Source organism: Archocentrus centrarchus, chromosome 23 (assembly GCF_007364275.1).
Source record: "Archocentrus centrarchus isolate MPI-CPG fArcCen1 chromosome 23, fArcCen1, whole genome shotgun sequence".
In the NCBI taxonomy this organism is placed as follows: domain Eukaryota; kingdom Metazoa; phylum Chordata; class Actinopteri; order Cichliformes; family Cichlidae; genus Archocentrus; species Archocentrus centrarchus.
The window spans coordinates 2612161-2628689 of NC_044368.1; the positions used below are offsets into that span (position 1 = coordinate 2612161).

At 42.2% G+C, this 16529-nt stretch overlaps 1 protein-coding gene across 1 annotated transcript; it reads right to left on the bottom strand.

Annotated features, from left to right (window-relative positions):
• Positions 1-1981: 1981 nt before the first annotated feature.
• Positions 1982-7762, bottom strand: cct2 (chaperonin containing TCP1, subunit 2 (beta)). The gene is made up of 16 exons (XM_030720021.1): positions 7676-7762; positions 6774-6848; positions 6613-6678; positions 6393-6504; positions 5749-5825; positions 5522-5634; positions 5233-5435; positions 5038-5138; positions 4734-4861; positions 3926-4029; positions 3465-3584; positions 3246-3374; positions 2981-3084; positions 2770-2869; positions 2384-2525; positions 1982-2298 (listed from the first exon to the last, which is right to left on the bottom strand). The coding sequence occupies exons 1-16, from the start codon at positions 7676-7678 to the stop codon at positions 2268-2270; spliced, it is 1608 nt and encodes a 535-aa protein (XP_030575881.1). The 5' UTR covers positions 7679-7762; the 3' UTR covers positions 1982-2267.
• Positions 7763-16529: the final 8767 nt, after the last annotated feature.

Sequence of the window (16529 nt, forward strand, 5' to 3'; positions counted from 1 at the left end):
AGCCTGTGTTATTATTCAGTTACTAAACCACATAAGGCGCCTTTTCTGTAACATGGATCAACAAATATTTAAGCCACCCAAAGGCTCTCTGGGCATGCTCTACATGTCCTAACCCGGAAGCAAAGGTTTTTCTTATAGCTGGCTCCTGGGTTCTTCAAGTTTTTATAACTCACCTCAAAGTTATAAAAACTTAAGGCTCAAAGTTTGCATCATTTGGGGTGTGGCCTCTCTGACTGACAGGTGGATGGTGACACAGGCGGCTGTAGCTGCTGGCTGTCTGCTAGGCTTCACCTCAGCTAACTGGAGTCCCTGAACTGGACCTGTGGACCGTGTTTGTGCTGCTGGAGCCTTTTTAATGCAATTATCTGACCAATAAAATGGGTTTAACAGACATTATCTCCAATAACTCCCACAGACACCATCAACTCTGTAATCCCTCACCCACCACCTTCCTTCCAGAGACCCCGGCTGTATACGAAGCTTACAGCTGTTTGTTGATTAGGTTGCTGGAATCTGGTATCACATCTCACACACACATATGATGCCTCTGCTCCCCGTTGAGTTAGTTTCTGTCTCAGCTTTGGCTGTAGCGGTCGGTCATCTGAAGCCCAGTGTGTGCTCTCTGGACATCAGTCGAAGAGGTCTCTGACACAGGAACTCCTGGAAGCTGAAATATTTCACCTGGTTTCAAATCAGCACTTTTAAAAGCTGTTGATAATCTTTTATTATTTGCAGACTCAGGTGATTCTGTTGTTTTGGTACTTTTAGACCCAAGTGCTGCATTTAATAGATTATCATAGTATTCTAGTCCCCAGACTGGAGGGTTGTGTGGGCATTAAAGGAGCCACTCTGAAGGGTTTACCTGCTGCCATCACATGTGGGGTCCCTCAAGGGTCCATTCTTGGTCCAGCATTCTTTTCACTTTACATGCACCTGATAAGATAAACTTTAAAAATTGTGGAATTTCATTTCACTGTTATTTAAATCAAATCTATCACTCAAGAAGAGAACGCCACAGCCCCTCTGGAAGGCTTGCTGACATAAAATAACAGAAAACTAAACTTCCTCAACCTGGATAAAGAAAAAAACCAGAAGTGTTACGTTTCAGACCTCCTGACCCTCACTCTGCCTTTAAAGGCGTTCTTGGTGCTTTGGAAACTTCAAAATACACTTTGCAAAAAACATGAATGATAATTTGAAAAGCAAATTTGCATTTTAAGCCTTTTGTTTGGCAAACAGTGAATGAGGGATTCAGTTACAGCCTCAGTTAAAATAATTTCTTCTGAACTAAAAGCCATTTGTGTGCTCAGCAGTCAGGTTGAGTAACTTTGGTGTGTTGACACTCTGAGGGCTTCAGTCACTTTGACCTCAGTAAGTTACAGCAGGACAATCAATAACCCCCCCCCCCCCCCCCCCCCCCCCCCAGTGATCTCCTGCTACTTGCTCATTTTCAGGTTATGAGATTTAATTTCTGGTTCATATCCCCACAACAGCTGATTACAACTAAATCTTTGACTCGATGTATCAAAAACACATCTGTCAGCTGTTTAACTTCTCATTACTGCAAATATTTAATCAGCCAATCACAGATCATGTCACAGTCCAACAGTACACCTTTGGGATGTGGTGGAACGGGAGAGTCACATCATGGATGCAGCAGCTGTGTGACGTCAACATGGACCAAAATCTCTGAGGAACGTTTCCTCGTTGAATCTGCGCCATGAAGAATTTCTGCAACTGTGACGTCGGCCTCCTGTTTCAGCATCTCTGCAGGAGGTTTTAGCTGCTTTGAGAGCCTTTAAACATTTAACTGTTTATGACCGACATCTACAGACAGTCAAACAGCAAACCCTGAAACAGACTGAAGCCTGAGGCGATCCCTTCTGCAGACATTGAGCTCATTATTTAAAACAACGTTTAATATGAAAAACATGCTAATAAATAATAATCAAAGTAATGAGAGACAAAAACAACAAATGAATCAGGTAATGACGACCGGTGCATTTATTCAGTACACAAGACAACATCCAAACTTCCTTTCTAAGTGTTTGTGGCTCCAACCTCAGCCAAGCGCTCAGCTAATGCTAGCATGAAAAACTTGTGTTGCTAGCTTTAGTGGAGCCTGGTGGTTAGCTCGCATCAGCCAGCTTGCCCGTGCGTCCACAGCGAGTTTAACAGGAAACAAACAGCGGAGCGTTTCTTTAATTTGAGCTACAGAGGTGATAAATAAAAGTGATCCCGTTTGTCTTCCTCATCCTCCTCTTCCTTTAGCAGGGGTGATGGTCAGGGACTCGCTTCCTACAAAACACAGCAGTAAAGAGTAAAACGCCTGTAATCAGGTACAGCAGGAGTGCATACTGATCTGAAAGGAGGGCGGACTGACCTGGGTGCAGCTTTGATGATGTCGTCGACTCTCAGGATCATCTCGGCGGCCTCGGACGCGCTCAGCAGCATCTGCCGCTTCACCTGGAACGACTCTGTGATGCCCAGCTCCTCCATGTTTCCCACTGTGCCATCAGACATGTCTGCAGGGAAACACGGACACGTTAGCATCAAAGACCTGCCCGACCACCAGAACAGGGGACTAAAGCAATGCATGCTAAGCTAGCTAGCTTCAACTTTTTATTCATTACAAACATAAGCGAGGCAGCGAGCCTTCTCTGTAAGACACCAGCTGCCTCTTTATGATGTTTTAAATTAATGGAAATGTGTGTTTATTAGTTATGATTGTGAGTCTGTTGTTTCGAGATGAGGTAATGTGTCACTCACTCAGTCCAAACGTGGTCTTATTGTCCTGATGCGCAGCTCTGAGCTGAGCCACCAGGTCGGCGCTGTCGTAGCCGGCGTTGTCTGCGATGATGGTCGGCAGCTGGAGGAGGAAGCAGATGGTGACACAGAAGGTGAGATCAAACTCAGGTGCGGCTGCAATGAAAGAAGCTCCACAAGTTGGACTGTCGTAGGATCTGAGCTTTAGTCTTACCATCCTCAGAGCCTTGGCGAAAGACTCCATGGCAACCGCCTCCTTTCCTGGCGTCTTATTGGCCAGATCAGTCACCACCTTGGCCATCAGCATCTCAGAGCAGCCTGATGAGGAGCAGAGGACACGCAGGTATGTGGTGTTATTAGAGGCACCCTTTGTAACATATATGCAGCATTTTCTTCCTCAGCTGTGAGGTGGATGAAGATGGAGGACAGTGCTGCAGTTTTAGGCCAGCTGATAATGTAGAGTGTGTGTGTGTGTCTACCTCCTCCATAGATGGTGCGTGGCTCCTTCACCGTCTGTGCCAACACACACAGAGCGTCGTGCAGGGAGCGCTCCGCCTCATCCAGGATCTGCTGGGTGGCTCCTCGCAGGACGACGGTGCATGCCTCACCTGAAGATTAAAAGGGGTTAAAGGTGAGGTTAAAGGTCTTTAAGAAAAAGAACACGAGTCAGAGTCCTCAGGCTCAGTGTGTGCTCGTACCCATGGCAACTCCAGAGAAGTGGATGAGAGTGTCCTCTCCAATCATCACCTCCTCGATAAGCTTGCAGTGACCGAGCTTCACCAGCTCCGGGTGGTCGAAGGTGGAGGTGATCTCCCCGCCTGATCAATGGAGGTGAGACAAGATTACATCAGCTGACATAAAATATACAGATTATTCATCCTTTTTTGGTTTTACGTTAGAGGAAGTAACCTTCAGTTGTGTTACAATCGCTCCAAACACCGGCAATAAAAAGTGTTTAATACAGTTAATCGCACCTAATTTACTAATTAATAAATCTGCATTAATAAAAACATCCTTTCAGGACTGCAGCAACAACAAGTTTTCATTTTTATCTGTTAAAATACAGCTGACTTCCACCCCTGACTTCTCTGTAAAGGATTTATAGGTCTGAGTCTTTGAGTTGGACCAGTTTCTGTGCCACGTCCTAAAGTGTACGTACCAGTGACGAGAGCGAGGCGCTCAACGCCGGCAAAGTCGGCGTGCTCGATGGCCATGACGCCAGCCTGAGCGAAGAGCTGCTCCGGATAGTTATAGATGAGCTGTCTGCAGGAAGGACGGGAAGACGTTTGGAATGAAGGGAAAACAAAACAAACTGGTGTGAGTGACACTGACCGGGATTGAGTACGAAAGACCGTTAAATTCAATTCAATTTTATTTATATAGCACCAAATCACAACAAATTGTCGCCTCAGGGCACTTTATATTGTAGGTAAAGACCCTACAATAATACAGAGAAAACCCAACAGTCAAAACGACCCCCTATGAGCAGCACTTGGTGACAGAGGGAAGGAAAAACTCCCTTTAACAGGAAGAAACCTCCATCAGAACCAGGCTCAGGGGGGAGGGGGGGGGGGGGTCATCTGCTGAGGGGGGAGAGACAGGACAGAAGGCACACTGTGGAAGAAAAGTTTTTCACAATCAAGCACCATCAACTTCTTAAAGCATCCCAGACCAATATTTAGGTGGCTGTTGTCAGCCAGGAGCTGCACAACAAGGTGCTATGAGGATCCCTGAATGTTGGCATGTAGGTGTGTTCGGATCAGTCTCACAGGTGAAGTTTGGGGCAGACTGGATAATCGTGACGCCCTCTAATTAAAACCAAAAAAATCAGTTTACCATCGCCGAGACCTTCAGATTCGACTGACCAACAAAATGATCTGATTATATATGCAGGAGGATTTTATTACAGCGGAACATCTGAGAGGTTCTAAGGTCTCAAACACATTTTCTGGAGGGCTCGTTCATACCTGTTGATGAAGCAGTTGATGCCGTGTTTCAGGATTCGGTCGACCTTCTCCTTCATCTTTTCTTTCTCTGCGAGTTCGATCTCTGCAACCTTCGCCGTCGAGTCCACGCGGACCCTGGAGCCGAAGATCTGATGGACGCGCAAACAAAAACAGTGACGATAACGATCACACAGGAACAAGAAGGAGATGATTTTTATTTTTTAGTTTAGATCTTCTCGCTGTCTTTTCTGTAAACTTGTTTTAGTTCCATGTAACATCTTCTGACACTTCACAATAACCTGCAATCGTATCCTGTTATTTGTACCTTGATCTTGTCAGTGTCCATGCCGGTGTTGGCGATCAGGATCTTGGCGTTCTCCAGCCTCTTTGGTTGGTTCACTCCAATCTTCTTGTCCAATAGGAAACCTGGACATAGTACAAAAGCCATGTATAATAGGCATTACAGTGCGGCAACCTATCAGGAATGACACATGAGGCCCATGACATTGCGCAGTCTCACCTTCGTCCAGGTAGGAGTCGGTGAGGCTGCCTCCCAGCTTCTTGATGATGTGGATGGCCTCCAAGTTCCCAGAACCTTTCAGCCTCATCACGGCGTTCACGGCGAGCTTGGCGAAGTGATCTTTGTGGTGAGTGAGCAGCTTGGAGGACAGCGTTGTGCGGGAGATGTTCAGCAGGTCCTCCTGGAAACGAGCCGGGTCATTGCTATGGAGACCAGAGAGAACGATGAGGCAGGGACAGAATAAGGCGACGGCCGAGACGCAAATACGCACGTCTTAACTGAGCCTCACCTGTGGTCGACAGCGGCCTCCCTCAGAGCCTCTCTGGCCGCCTGAGTCGCCTTCCTCCAGCCGGAGATGATGGTCTGTGGGTGGATCTTCCTGGCGATAAGAAGCTCCGCCTCCTGCAACAGTAGTGGTGATGGTTGAGACCAAGAACACGGCCCATACTCTTCATCACAGCAGTGAAGCTGGGAGTAATTTACTTTGAAATCTGAGTCTGAAAAACAGGAATTTACCCGCAGCAGCTCTGCGGCGAGCACGGTGACGGAGGTCGTCCCGTCTCCGACTTCATCATCCTGAACTTTGGACATGTCTGCAGGCACAATTATTCCTCCATCAAGGACTCAGATAAAAACTCAGTTTGACTGCATTTTACCACACAGGAATTCTTTCAAGAGATTACATTTATTAGTCTACTTTACTGCATCTTCACCAATACGTCTTATTACCCTACCTAAGGTCAGCTGCTTTTTCATTAGCCTACTTTTAGTGAGGTGATGTAGGTTCAGCTTGTGAACTTGAATTTGTGCCAAATTATCCTCCAAGTTTTTAGCTTTTTTCACTGACTGCCTCAGTATATTCAGTTGGTCTTTGGCACACTGCCAGTAACATCATCACACAGTCACATCCATTTATGCCTGCTGTGAATGCGCAGGTAGCTGCTGCAGTAATCTCCTCAACGACAGGTGTTAGCACTGATACGGGAGGAGGTTTGTTTACAATTTTTTCCACAAAGTCTTATCTTTTGTGTAAACTACGAATCTGCAGAAACAGCGGCTATGACATCAACTTCACAGTTTGCAAGGTGCCACTCGACAGGTATAACGTGGCCCTAAGAGGCCAAGTAGGTATGAACTCAACGTCGAGCGGCTCCACTCACCAACCAGAACTTTGGCAGCTGGGTTGTCGACGCCGATAGCTTTAAGGATAGTCGCACCGTCATTGGTCACCGTCACGGTGCCGCCCTTCCCGCCACCGAGCAGGATCTTATCCTGAAGAGAAAGATGATTACAGCTGATTTTCTGTACAAGTTTCTGAATAAAGCGGGAAAGTAAAAATCACAGCAGCAGCAGCAGCACTCTGAACCTGAAACAACATACCATTCCCTTTGGGCCCAGAGTGCTCTTCACCAGATCTCCGATAGCAATGGCACCCACAAAAGATGACTAGAGGCAGAAAAGTTCATAGATTTAACCAAACTGAATTTAACTGAACCTGGAACTGTTTAAGACAAAGATAAAAGTCAGACAATGAAACCCACCAGACGGGCAGTCTCAGCTTTTTCTTCATCTGCTCCATGTTTGAAGATGCTGACCGGGGCCATCGATAAGGACGCCTGCAAAGGAAAAAGGTAATTAAACTATTGATCAGAATCAGTACATTTGAGATTTCTCACAATGAAAACCAAAAAAATTTAAATTAATAAAATAAACTTCAATTTTAACAAACTTAAGAAAACAAAAACACACAAAATTAAAAAACAAACAAACATAAAAAAACCCCCCGCAAGTTTAATGTCTGTTGACTGAAATTGCTGGTAGGCGTGCATAAATAATTTTACGAGCACCCGTGAAAGCAGCAGCAGCATCTTTCATCCTGGAAACCACTAGAAGCTTTTAGCCAAATTAATCAGAAAATAAGCTAAACGTTAAAAACACAAACATCTGAGAGTCACTTTAGCTGGTAAAATGGGTTGTGTGCCGTTCCGCTCATGTTTGTCGTCTATAATGGTTTATTAATAATTTATGAGTGTCCATAATTGCTGAGTTGTTCCTGAAACAGCCACAAAGCGACACCCAGCCAGTCAATAGCATGCTAACAGGCTGAATAAGAGGCACAGGAGCGAGCAGGCTGACGACAAACAACCACAAACTTCACGGTTGCCGGTGTTAGCTGCCGCTGACCCGACAGCTTCACCACGACAAGCATAAACCCGCACAGCTCCGCATTAAAACTATTAGCTTAGCTTTTAGCGCATTCACTACGCCCATGTGCTTGCTTGCCGGCTAGCACCGCCGGATAACGGCGAGCTAAACTGCCGCTGAAACAGCTCAGTGACCCAGAATCTGCTGTACGGAGTCTGCAAACGCCCGACGACAAATATGAGTGAAGCTGATTAATTAAAGCGGTCGAAAATGAAAAGAAAATACAGCCAAAGCTCACCATGATGTCTGCGATTCAGCGCTGAAGCCGTGCACGCACACTCAAGAAGGGACGGACGAGGCGGTGACGCTGAGACGTACAAACGTAATGCTGCGTTTAGGGTTGATCACGGAAAACGCTTTACTGCTACAGTCTGTTTAATTTCACAGCCATATACGGTGTACGTCATACAGCAGTGTTCGCTATAAAATAATGCTGAATTACCTTCCTTTTTTCTGAACTGACTCATATTTGTGTGTATAGTGTTAGTTGAATTTCTAATTTACATATATGAAATTAAGGAAGTAAGATGCTAATTTATTTTACCACAGGGTAAAATATATAAAATATTAGTGAACTTTCTTGGTGTCCCACAGACATGCCACATCTTTGGCATTACAGACTAATAATTACAAAAACCCCATCAAGGACAGTATTAGGGAAAAGTTGTATATTGTGAGTGATTGAAACTTATTTTTCTCACAGTGGAAGCTGAGAAGCTGTCAGGTATGATCTTCAGGTATGATTGTTGTATATGGTAAACTACTGGAAAACTGCTGAGTGCACCTTGTTTTCGGCAGATTTTCCAGATCATATTTGAAATTTGAGGTATAATGTATGTTTTTCTTTTGAACATACATTATTACCTTTTATTTTTGTATTTTGTCCAGTAAATAATTGATTAGATAAAACGCAATAAAGTGACTCAACCCTGTGCTATCTTTATAGTTATGTTTTGACGTTCCAGCAGCACATAAAAACAATTTGATGGATTTAGTGTTTGTCCAAACAATGAAATCCTTTAGAAACCAAAACAAAGCAGAGACGAGTCTTTTACCTCCAAAGTTACAAATACTTTGTGTTACTGTAAGCAAACAGTAGGTGGCACGATTGGTCCATGTTAAAGCTGCAGATTAAAGAATTTCTATAGTGGGCAATAAACATTTTTTAAGCCCCCAGTTTATAATAAAAATATTACACACAATGTTATCTAAAAGACCAACACACCTGAACATTTAAACTAAAGTAAACACAGTAAGTGAAACACTTCCCCAAGAATGAGGAAATCACGTTTATTTGTAGGATAAAAAAACAAATAAATGCATGTATTTTTCCCAGAGTTACGTCATCTCCTCCTCTTCAGTCCTCGACTCCTGCCTTTGTGATTGGGACCCTGGACTGGCAGACAGTAGATGTGCATGGGAAACTTCTTGAAGTAGCTGCTGACCCAGGGTCTGTGCAGGGAAAAAGTAACAGCAGAAAAACACAGTCAATCATCTGTGGCACTAACATTCATTTATCTTCTCAAAGCCGTAAATGCCTCTGGATAAATGCAGCAGCTTTAATTAAAATCCACATTTAAAAATTGCATCATAGCAATGAAGCTTTTTGCTGCATGAACCCCATCAGAGTCGGTAGGAGGAGGTTGAGGTGGATGGAGCGCTGTAGACTCTTAGATTCAGTCCAGCTGTTTCAGGTTTGGGAGAGAAGTTACCATCATCATGCATTTACACACAGTGTCTCTTGGTGCTGGCGTCATTTCAGTACTGGCCACCAAAAGCTTTAGAGATCCACCAAGTATACATTAGGAGGCTGGAGGGTTGGTGGTGGTATTAATAGCAGATTTCTCAGCTATAGGGGCATCTCATGAAGCTAGAATAATTATCTAGCTACACTACACTGCCAAAAGTATTCACTCACCCATCCAAATAATATATATAATATAATATAAACCAAGCACCTCGGCATGCAGACTGCTTCTACAAACATCAGTGAAAGAATGGGTCGCTCTCAGGAGCTCAGTGAACTCCAGCGTGATAGGATGATACCTGTGCAACAAGTCCAGTCCTGAAATTTCCTAAATATTCCACAGTCAGCTGTTAGTGGGATTATAGCAAAGTGGAAGTGATTGGGAACAACAGCAACTCAGCCATGAAGTGGTAGGCCATGTAAAATCACAGAGTGGGGGTCAGAGGATGCTGAGGGTCATAGTGCACAGAGGTCACCAACTTTCTGCAGAGTCAGTCACTACAGACCTCCAACCTTCATGTGGCCTTCAGATCAGCTCAAGAACAGTGAGAGCTTCATGGATGGGTTTCCATGGCAGCTGCATCCAAGCCTTCCATCACCAAGCTCAATGCAAAGTGTTGATGCAGTGGTGTAAAGCACGCCGCCTCTGGACTCTTGAGCAGTGGAGACGTGTTCTCTGGAGGGATGAATCACACTTCTCCATCTGCCAATCTGAGGGAGGAGTTGATAACGTATGCACTAATACAGACAGCAGAGGGCAGCAGAGTGATTGTCATAAAGAAGCTGCGTCAATGATGAAGCTGACAAAGATTTTCTTTTTAAATTTGTGGTGAATGTTTGTGAATGCAGACCAAACAGAGACCGAGGCTTGAAAAACAGAAAACTTTGAGAAGTCAGCAGTTTATTTGATACATCTAAAACTGACCACAAGACTGCAAGATTCCTGTGAGACACGAGTTTATCACAAATGACTTTCTTAGAATATTTTCCATGCGATCTGCTTGCTTACAAAAATACCTACAGAAAGCAGAGTTTTTTTTGTTTGTTTGTTTGTTTCTGGTTACTTGTGTATGTTTTAAAACAAACATACTACATAACCTGTATGTACATACTACATACATAAAATAAAATACTATATAACTTGAACCCCTCAAGTGTGTTTTTGCATACTTGGCAATTCGCTGGCTGAGACTCAGGTAACAGAGGTTTTGCCACAGCAGCTGGTTTTGCTGTTGACGGAGGAATTCAGCTTCTTGCCGTCGCTCCTCATCCAGATGCTGAGACTCTCGAAGCTCCTTCTCGATACGAGCCAGCTGAAAAAGGCCGAACCCCCCCAAACAAAACACACAATAATTAGCCATCTTCTGGAAGCTTACTGAAGGGCAGCAGGTGGCTGTAGAGAAAAAAATATATATCAAGTCACAATAGCTTGCCAAGAATATATTTAAAGTTGAAATCTGAGGGCTAAGTTTTTAGCTTGCATGGATTACTTCTACATACTTTCACCTACATCCTTATGAAACACTGATATTTCATTTAATGAACAGGCACTCAAATTTTATGACAGAAATAAACAAAAAGAAGAAAATATAACCTTAAAAATGACATTTAAGTCCTTAAATACATCCAGAATATATATATATATATATATATATATATATATATATATTCTGCATTTGCATTATAACACATCATGTTGACATCTAGAGGGTGCCATTTCCCCCTTAATCTTCTGTAAACATTACCTCATCCAGCAGACTCCTGTTGTCCTCCGGCCTCTCCTGGTGGTTGTACAGAGGCGGCGAGGCTGGTTTAGACACACGCCTCACTTCCTGTCTCTCCACCACACTTGGTTTCCTTGTTTCACCTGCCTGCTGCTGCTGGACGATTGGCGGCAGGAAACAAGAACTGACCGAGAGAGAGAGAGAGAGAGTGATGAGTTCATATTTCAGTCCATCATGTTGTGAGCTTGTCGAGCTGACTGCGTGTGCTGACTGACAGAACAAATTAACACACACACACACGCTTGTAATCCTGTCTTTGTGGGGACCCATATTAATATAACCTACTCAGGACTAAAACCTATTTTAAGCCTGAACCCTGAAACACAAGTCTGAATTCTCAAATAACCCTTTGAAGATCAAATCTTTGAAAAGCTGATAGACCAAGGCCATGTAGTTCCAGTGTTCAATACCCAAAGATAAAAAGATTAAAATTTTAATAATCACCTTTTTTCTTAAGTTTTCTTTAAATCTTATCTTTATACTTTGGAGTTTTCAACATTGTGTCCATGTTTCCAAGAATGTCCTCTCTTTCCACAAATGTCCTCACATGAGATTTAAACCTCATAGTGGTCCCCACACACACACACACACACAAATACACACACACACACACACACACAATGACACATGAACTCTTCCATGTAAACCAGTTTCCATTCAGATTTGTTTACACACAGGTCTGATCACAGTAAAGTATCCCTCTGCCAGGGCTTTCTCTCTCTTACACGCTCATGCGCGCGCAGGCGCACACACGCACACACACACACACACACACACACACACACACACACACACACTTATCAGATTGAACTGCCCTGACTGAGTTTCCAGTTGCTCTGCTGCCAGCGGCAATGTTTCCATCCAGATTTTGATTCGTTGGATTTTTAGATGTTATCTACTTTATTTCTTAACTACTTCACAGAATCTAATTTCAGAGTTACTCAACAAAACTGGAGCTCCGCCTTCTTCGATGGTCTGTTGGTACAGTGAAGCACAGTTGGTACAAAGTAGCCATATTATTGGTCAGATAATATGGGGTAAGATAACTGTCAAAAAAAAAAATGTATGCATAGGAGTCTAAATTTGTTGCCATCTTTGGGCAGGAATGTTGTCTTTTATGATGATGATGATGATACTTTATTGATCCCACAATGGGGAAATTACAGTTAACAGAACACCCATCCAAGAAGACAAACAGAACAAACATGGGGAGATAGGTGAACTGTGGCCATGCTGCCCCCCTTCTGGATGCGCAGTATGAATTTCAATAGTTAGAGATTTGTAGTCGTAAATTTGTGATTTGCAAAGTTATAACTTTGTATCTTGTATTCGTAACTTGTAAACTTATATACTCAGAGATAAAACCTCTGATTTCACATGTATGTATGAGTTGGAAAACACAGAACAAATACAAATCTTACATTTATGCACGTTTATTGACTTACTTTATGAATTTAGACTCCTACACATACATTTTTTCTGACAGTTATCTTACACCATAGATAATTACATTAAAATGCTCCAAAAGGCTCCAAATGCACAAACTGTCAGGAGTGGCAGGAAACAAATGCAGAGCTCAAAGGTAGATTAACCTTCTGAGATCTAAGCCATCATCAGTGCTAACCCTACCCAAACCCACCCCAGCGTGTTCTTACTGCACTGACTCATGCAGGTCATGTCAATGAGAACCTCAATTTTGCTACAAAGCTTTGAATTTTAAAGAAAAAGGAACACAGTGTATAAAATGAAATAAGTGATAGTGAGATAATCCAGTCTAACTCATTTCCTCCTCCTTGTTGAGGATTTCTATGACAGAAGAAAAATTATTTCCAGTCCATCACGTATCCAGTTGAGAGGGCGATGTAGGGACATAATTAATTCAAGCTCAACTATAGGTAACCTTGGGTGTACTTTGATATATTTAACATAGCTCATTAATAGTGATGTAGAGAGCTTATATAAATATAAGTGGTATATTTTATTTGATGCTCAGAGTTCAGCTGTGGGTTTAATAGGCTGTTATTAAAAATTCAAAACATATCAAGATGTATTATAAGATGGAAAGTGCACGTTTACATGATGTGCGCCACTTTGTCAGCTTTGCTGATTGTTCTCATGAATGGTCGGTTTGTGTGTTGAATTGTCGAATGGCATTTCAACAGCACTGTATCCTCTGCTAAGGACGTGATAAAGGAAGCTGGACTTGGTCACATAGACACACATTTGTTCAAATAAGTTAATCATAAGACTCCTGATGAGGAGAGTGATGCACATGAATGCACCGCCAGCACTGCCCCCCTCCCATTTTAGCCTCTCCACCTGCTTGTGTAATCCTATCTTTACCTGCTGGCCTATTAATCAGACTCATTGTTTTTGTGTTTCCTGTATTTCAACATTAGTTGGTTCCTCTTCACCTGTCTGGTTACCTGTGCTCTCTGCTGTCCGACTCCTCCTGAATCTGAGAGAGGTGTCGAGCTCCGATCCTGGCCTGCAAAACACACACACACACACACACACACACACACACACACACACACACACACACACACACACACACACACACACAGGGTACAGTGTCAGTTAATTACATGTTCTCAAAGGACAGACGGAAGCATGGAAGTGCAGGAGAGACAGTTACTATGGTGACAGGAGACATCTGTCCATCAGTCTCCTGACAGATGACACCCCCCCCCACACACACATACACATACACTCAGATAAGTAGAGATTAGGTGTGTGTATGGGCTCAGGAACATTACACCTGGTTTTTGTCTTTTTCGTTTTGTGTGGCGTTTCCTTGCTGGTCCAATCAAATTAACCCTGAGGGGTCACGCCATCCTGAATGACCTCAGAAGCTCCCAGCTGAGGCTTTTGTTTGTTACTTGAGGCCTGGATCAACCACACTCACCATCAGAGCTATAATATAGTAATATACATTATAATGTGGCGCGTATATTCAAACATCTGAGGGATGTTTGCATATTCTACTGAATTAGCTGAAATTCTAAGATCTGAGGCAGCAGTAAAAAGAAAACAGCAGCAGTGCACTTCTATGTATTTCTATTCGATTTTTTTTTGCCAAATAAATATGTCTGGACTAAGTCCCTGCTGGCTATTTCTTTAGTTAACTATTAACTAACAATTTAATAACACACTTTTCCATCCATTGTTTTGCCTTCAGCCAACCATCAAAGAGAATATTTTTTAGCTAGCTATTTAACACAATAAGCAATTAAAAAGACGTATTTTGCCACTGTGGCATCACCAGTTGGTCTGGATATTTGCATTTTGAAGATTCAAAATTTTTGTAGCTAGAAGTTAACTTATATGGACGAAACAGTGAACTTCTAAAAGTCACAGAATACCAGAACTGGCAGGTCCACCTGGTTTTTCACAGGTGATCTGGTGAAGGCGTGGAGAACGCTATGATGCCTGCAACATCGTTCATTAAAATCAACTTTACTAAAACTGTGATTAATCCTAGTTACAGTATTTGATTTAACTGGAGGGTGGAGTTTCACACAGAAGGTTTGGATAGCTTTTCCTCTTAATAAATGATCATTTTGTATTTACTCGGTTTATCTCTGTCTAATATTAAAATTTGTTTGATGATCTGAAACATTTTTCCAGCACTGCATGCTCAACAGTCCTTCAGCTGAGTGAGCTGAAAATGTTAATGCCAATTAGAAAGGTTATTTTCATTGTTCACTGGGAGAAGAATATAACTAAAAAGGTTCTGCTCACGTAGAGTTAGAATGAATAGTTGGGATCATCACCAGTGATGCAGTGACTTAGACTCGAGTGTTAAACATATGATTAATCACATCCATTAAGGCTCACATAGTGGGACATGTGTAATCTTCTGAATACCTTCAACTATCACTGACTCAAAGGGCACCAACATCTGTCACGACAGAGGAAACTTTCCTATTTCCCACTAACAAAACCTTTATCTTATTTTATCTTCCTTTAGTTGAGTTTGGTTTGTCCATTTCTTTGGTGTCATTGTTTATTTAGAAAACAGAAACTGTTAAAATGTTCTTATTGGTGAGCCACAGCTCAACCCAGCACCAAATAGCAGGTGTGACATGACCTGATGAGCAGCCTTTGCAATGATTTAGAGTCTAAAAGTACAGAACAGCAATGGTATAAAAAAAGCTTTGTTCAAACAACAAATCATAGCATTTATATCTTACACAATATGGAAACAGCTTGTTAATTTACATCGTATTCTACTTACCTGTAATCTGTGTTTATATGAAAAATGTACATGGGTAACTTGCCTACTGCAAACCAAATCTAACAAGTGGTTCTTCACGTGGAGACATTTTAAACACACTAGTTTTAATTTAAGAAATGCTAAATTCAGCTTCAGTTTCACTTAATTCAAGCATCCAGTTATTAAACCTCTGTTGTTACAAATCTTCACTCAGTATCACGATCAGACCCCTGCAGCAGCTGAGAGCTTAATTTTCTTAGGTTTCCTCATAATTTCCTTACACTTTTCATAGCAGCATTTTTGGAGTGAACAAAAATAACTCTGCAGATACTTACAATGTGCTGAGAGTCCATCTCGGTCCTTCTGATCTGTGTTTTGTCTCCGTCCTGCAACTTTAGCTTCCCCTCTGCAGCTGAGCTGCTTGACTCAGATGCCTAATTAGCTTGGTGTTTCTGCTGCACCTCCTCCACCTGAATTAGTCATCAGTGTGTGAGTGTGTGTTTTTCAGCTGAGGGAGTTCGCATATTTAAGAAACCAGTCTCTTAAAAATTGTGGTCATATCTACAGTACTTTGCTGACCTACAGTATTTAATGAAAGCCTTTTCTGGTCACTTCCATCTCCATATTTTTATTCTTGGACTAAAACAGCTTTGCATGATTCACCGTTAAAAAAAAAAGTCTGGTTTCTTTTGATTGGCCAGTTTCCAGAGGTCTGCTGAAGGGCAGCATCCAATACTTACAGGCTGTGTTTCCAATTCAGTGGGCACACCTGTAGCAGATAACCATAAAAAAAACAGCATATACAATAAAGAAAAAAATAAGACTCCTTTAACGTTTTTATGTTGTGTCGTTGGTTCTCAGATAGGCTGTGATGCTTGTGTTAGCATGTGTCCATCTGTCAGGTTGTCAGGAAGCTAATTTTCAAATCGCATCCCTGGGACTTAATTTGTTAATTAGCACTAAATACTAAAACTGGTCATAAACTAAAAAATTGAACAAGATGCAATATGAAAGTCGGGATCAGCAAAGTTATTATGACTTTACACCATAAGAATATGAGGAGCTAAACCTGACATTACATAGCATAGGTCAGAACAGCTATTTTTGATTTGAATTTTTAGTGAATGGAAATTCATTAAAAAAATAATTGTCCCTATAAACTTGAATATTTGACATCCATAATGAACTCTGAAAACTAACTCTAAAACCTGTAATATAACACAGCAGCAAATAACTAAAAAACCAAGAACAATGACATCACTGACACGTCCCCATAAACCTGAATGCTGGGTGTATATTATAAAAACTAACTTTTACAAACACTTATCTTTAAATTTAAACC

Excerpts from the sequence above, each read along its gene's own strand:
- cct2 (XM_030720021.1), bottom strand. Across the intron at positions 5,635-5,748 it reads TCGCCGCAGAGCTGCTGCGG|GAGGCGGAGCTTCTTATCGC; the intron begins GTAAATTCCTGT and ends CTACTGTTGCAG. Across the intron at positions 3,375-3,464 it reads CTTCTCTGGAGTTGCCATGG|GTGAGGCATGCACCGTCGTC; the intron begins GTACGAGCACAC and ends TTTAATCTTCAG.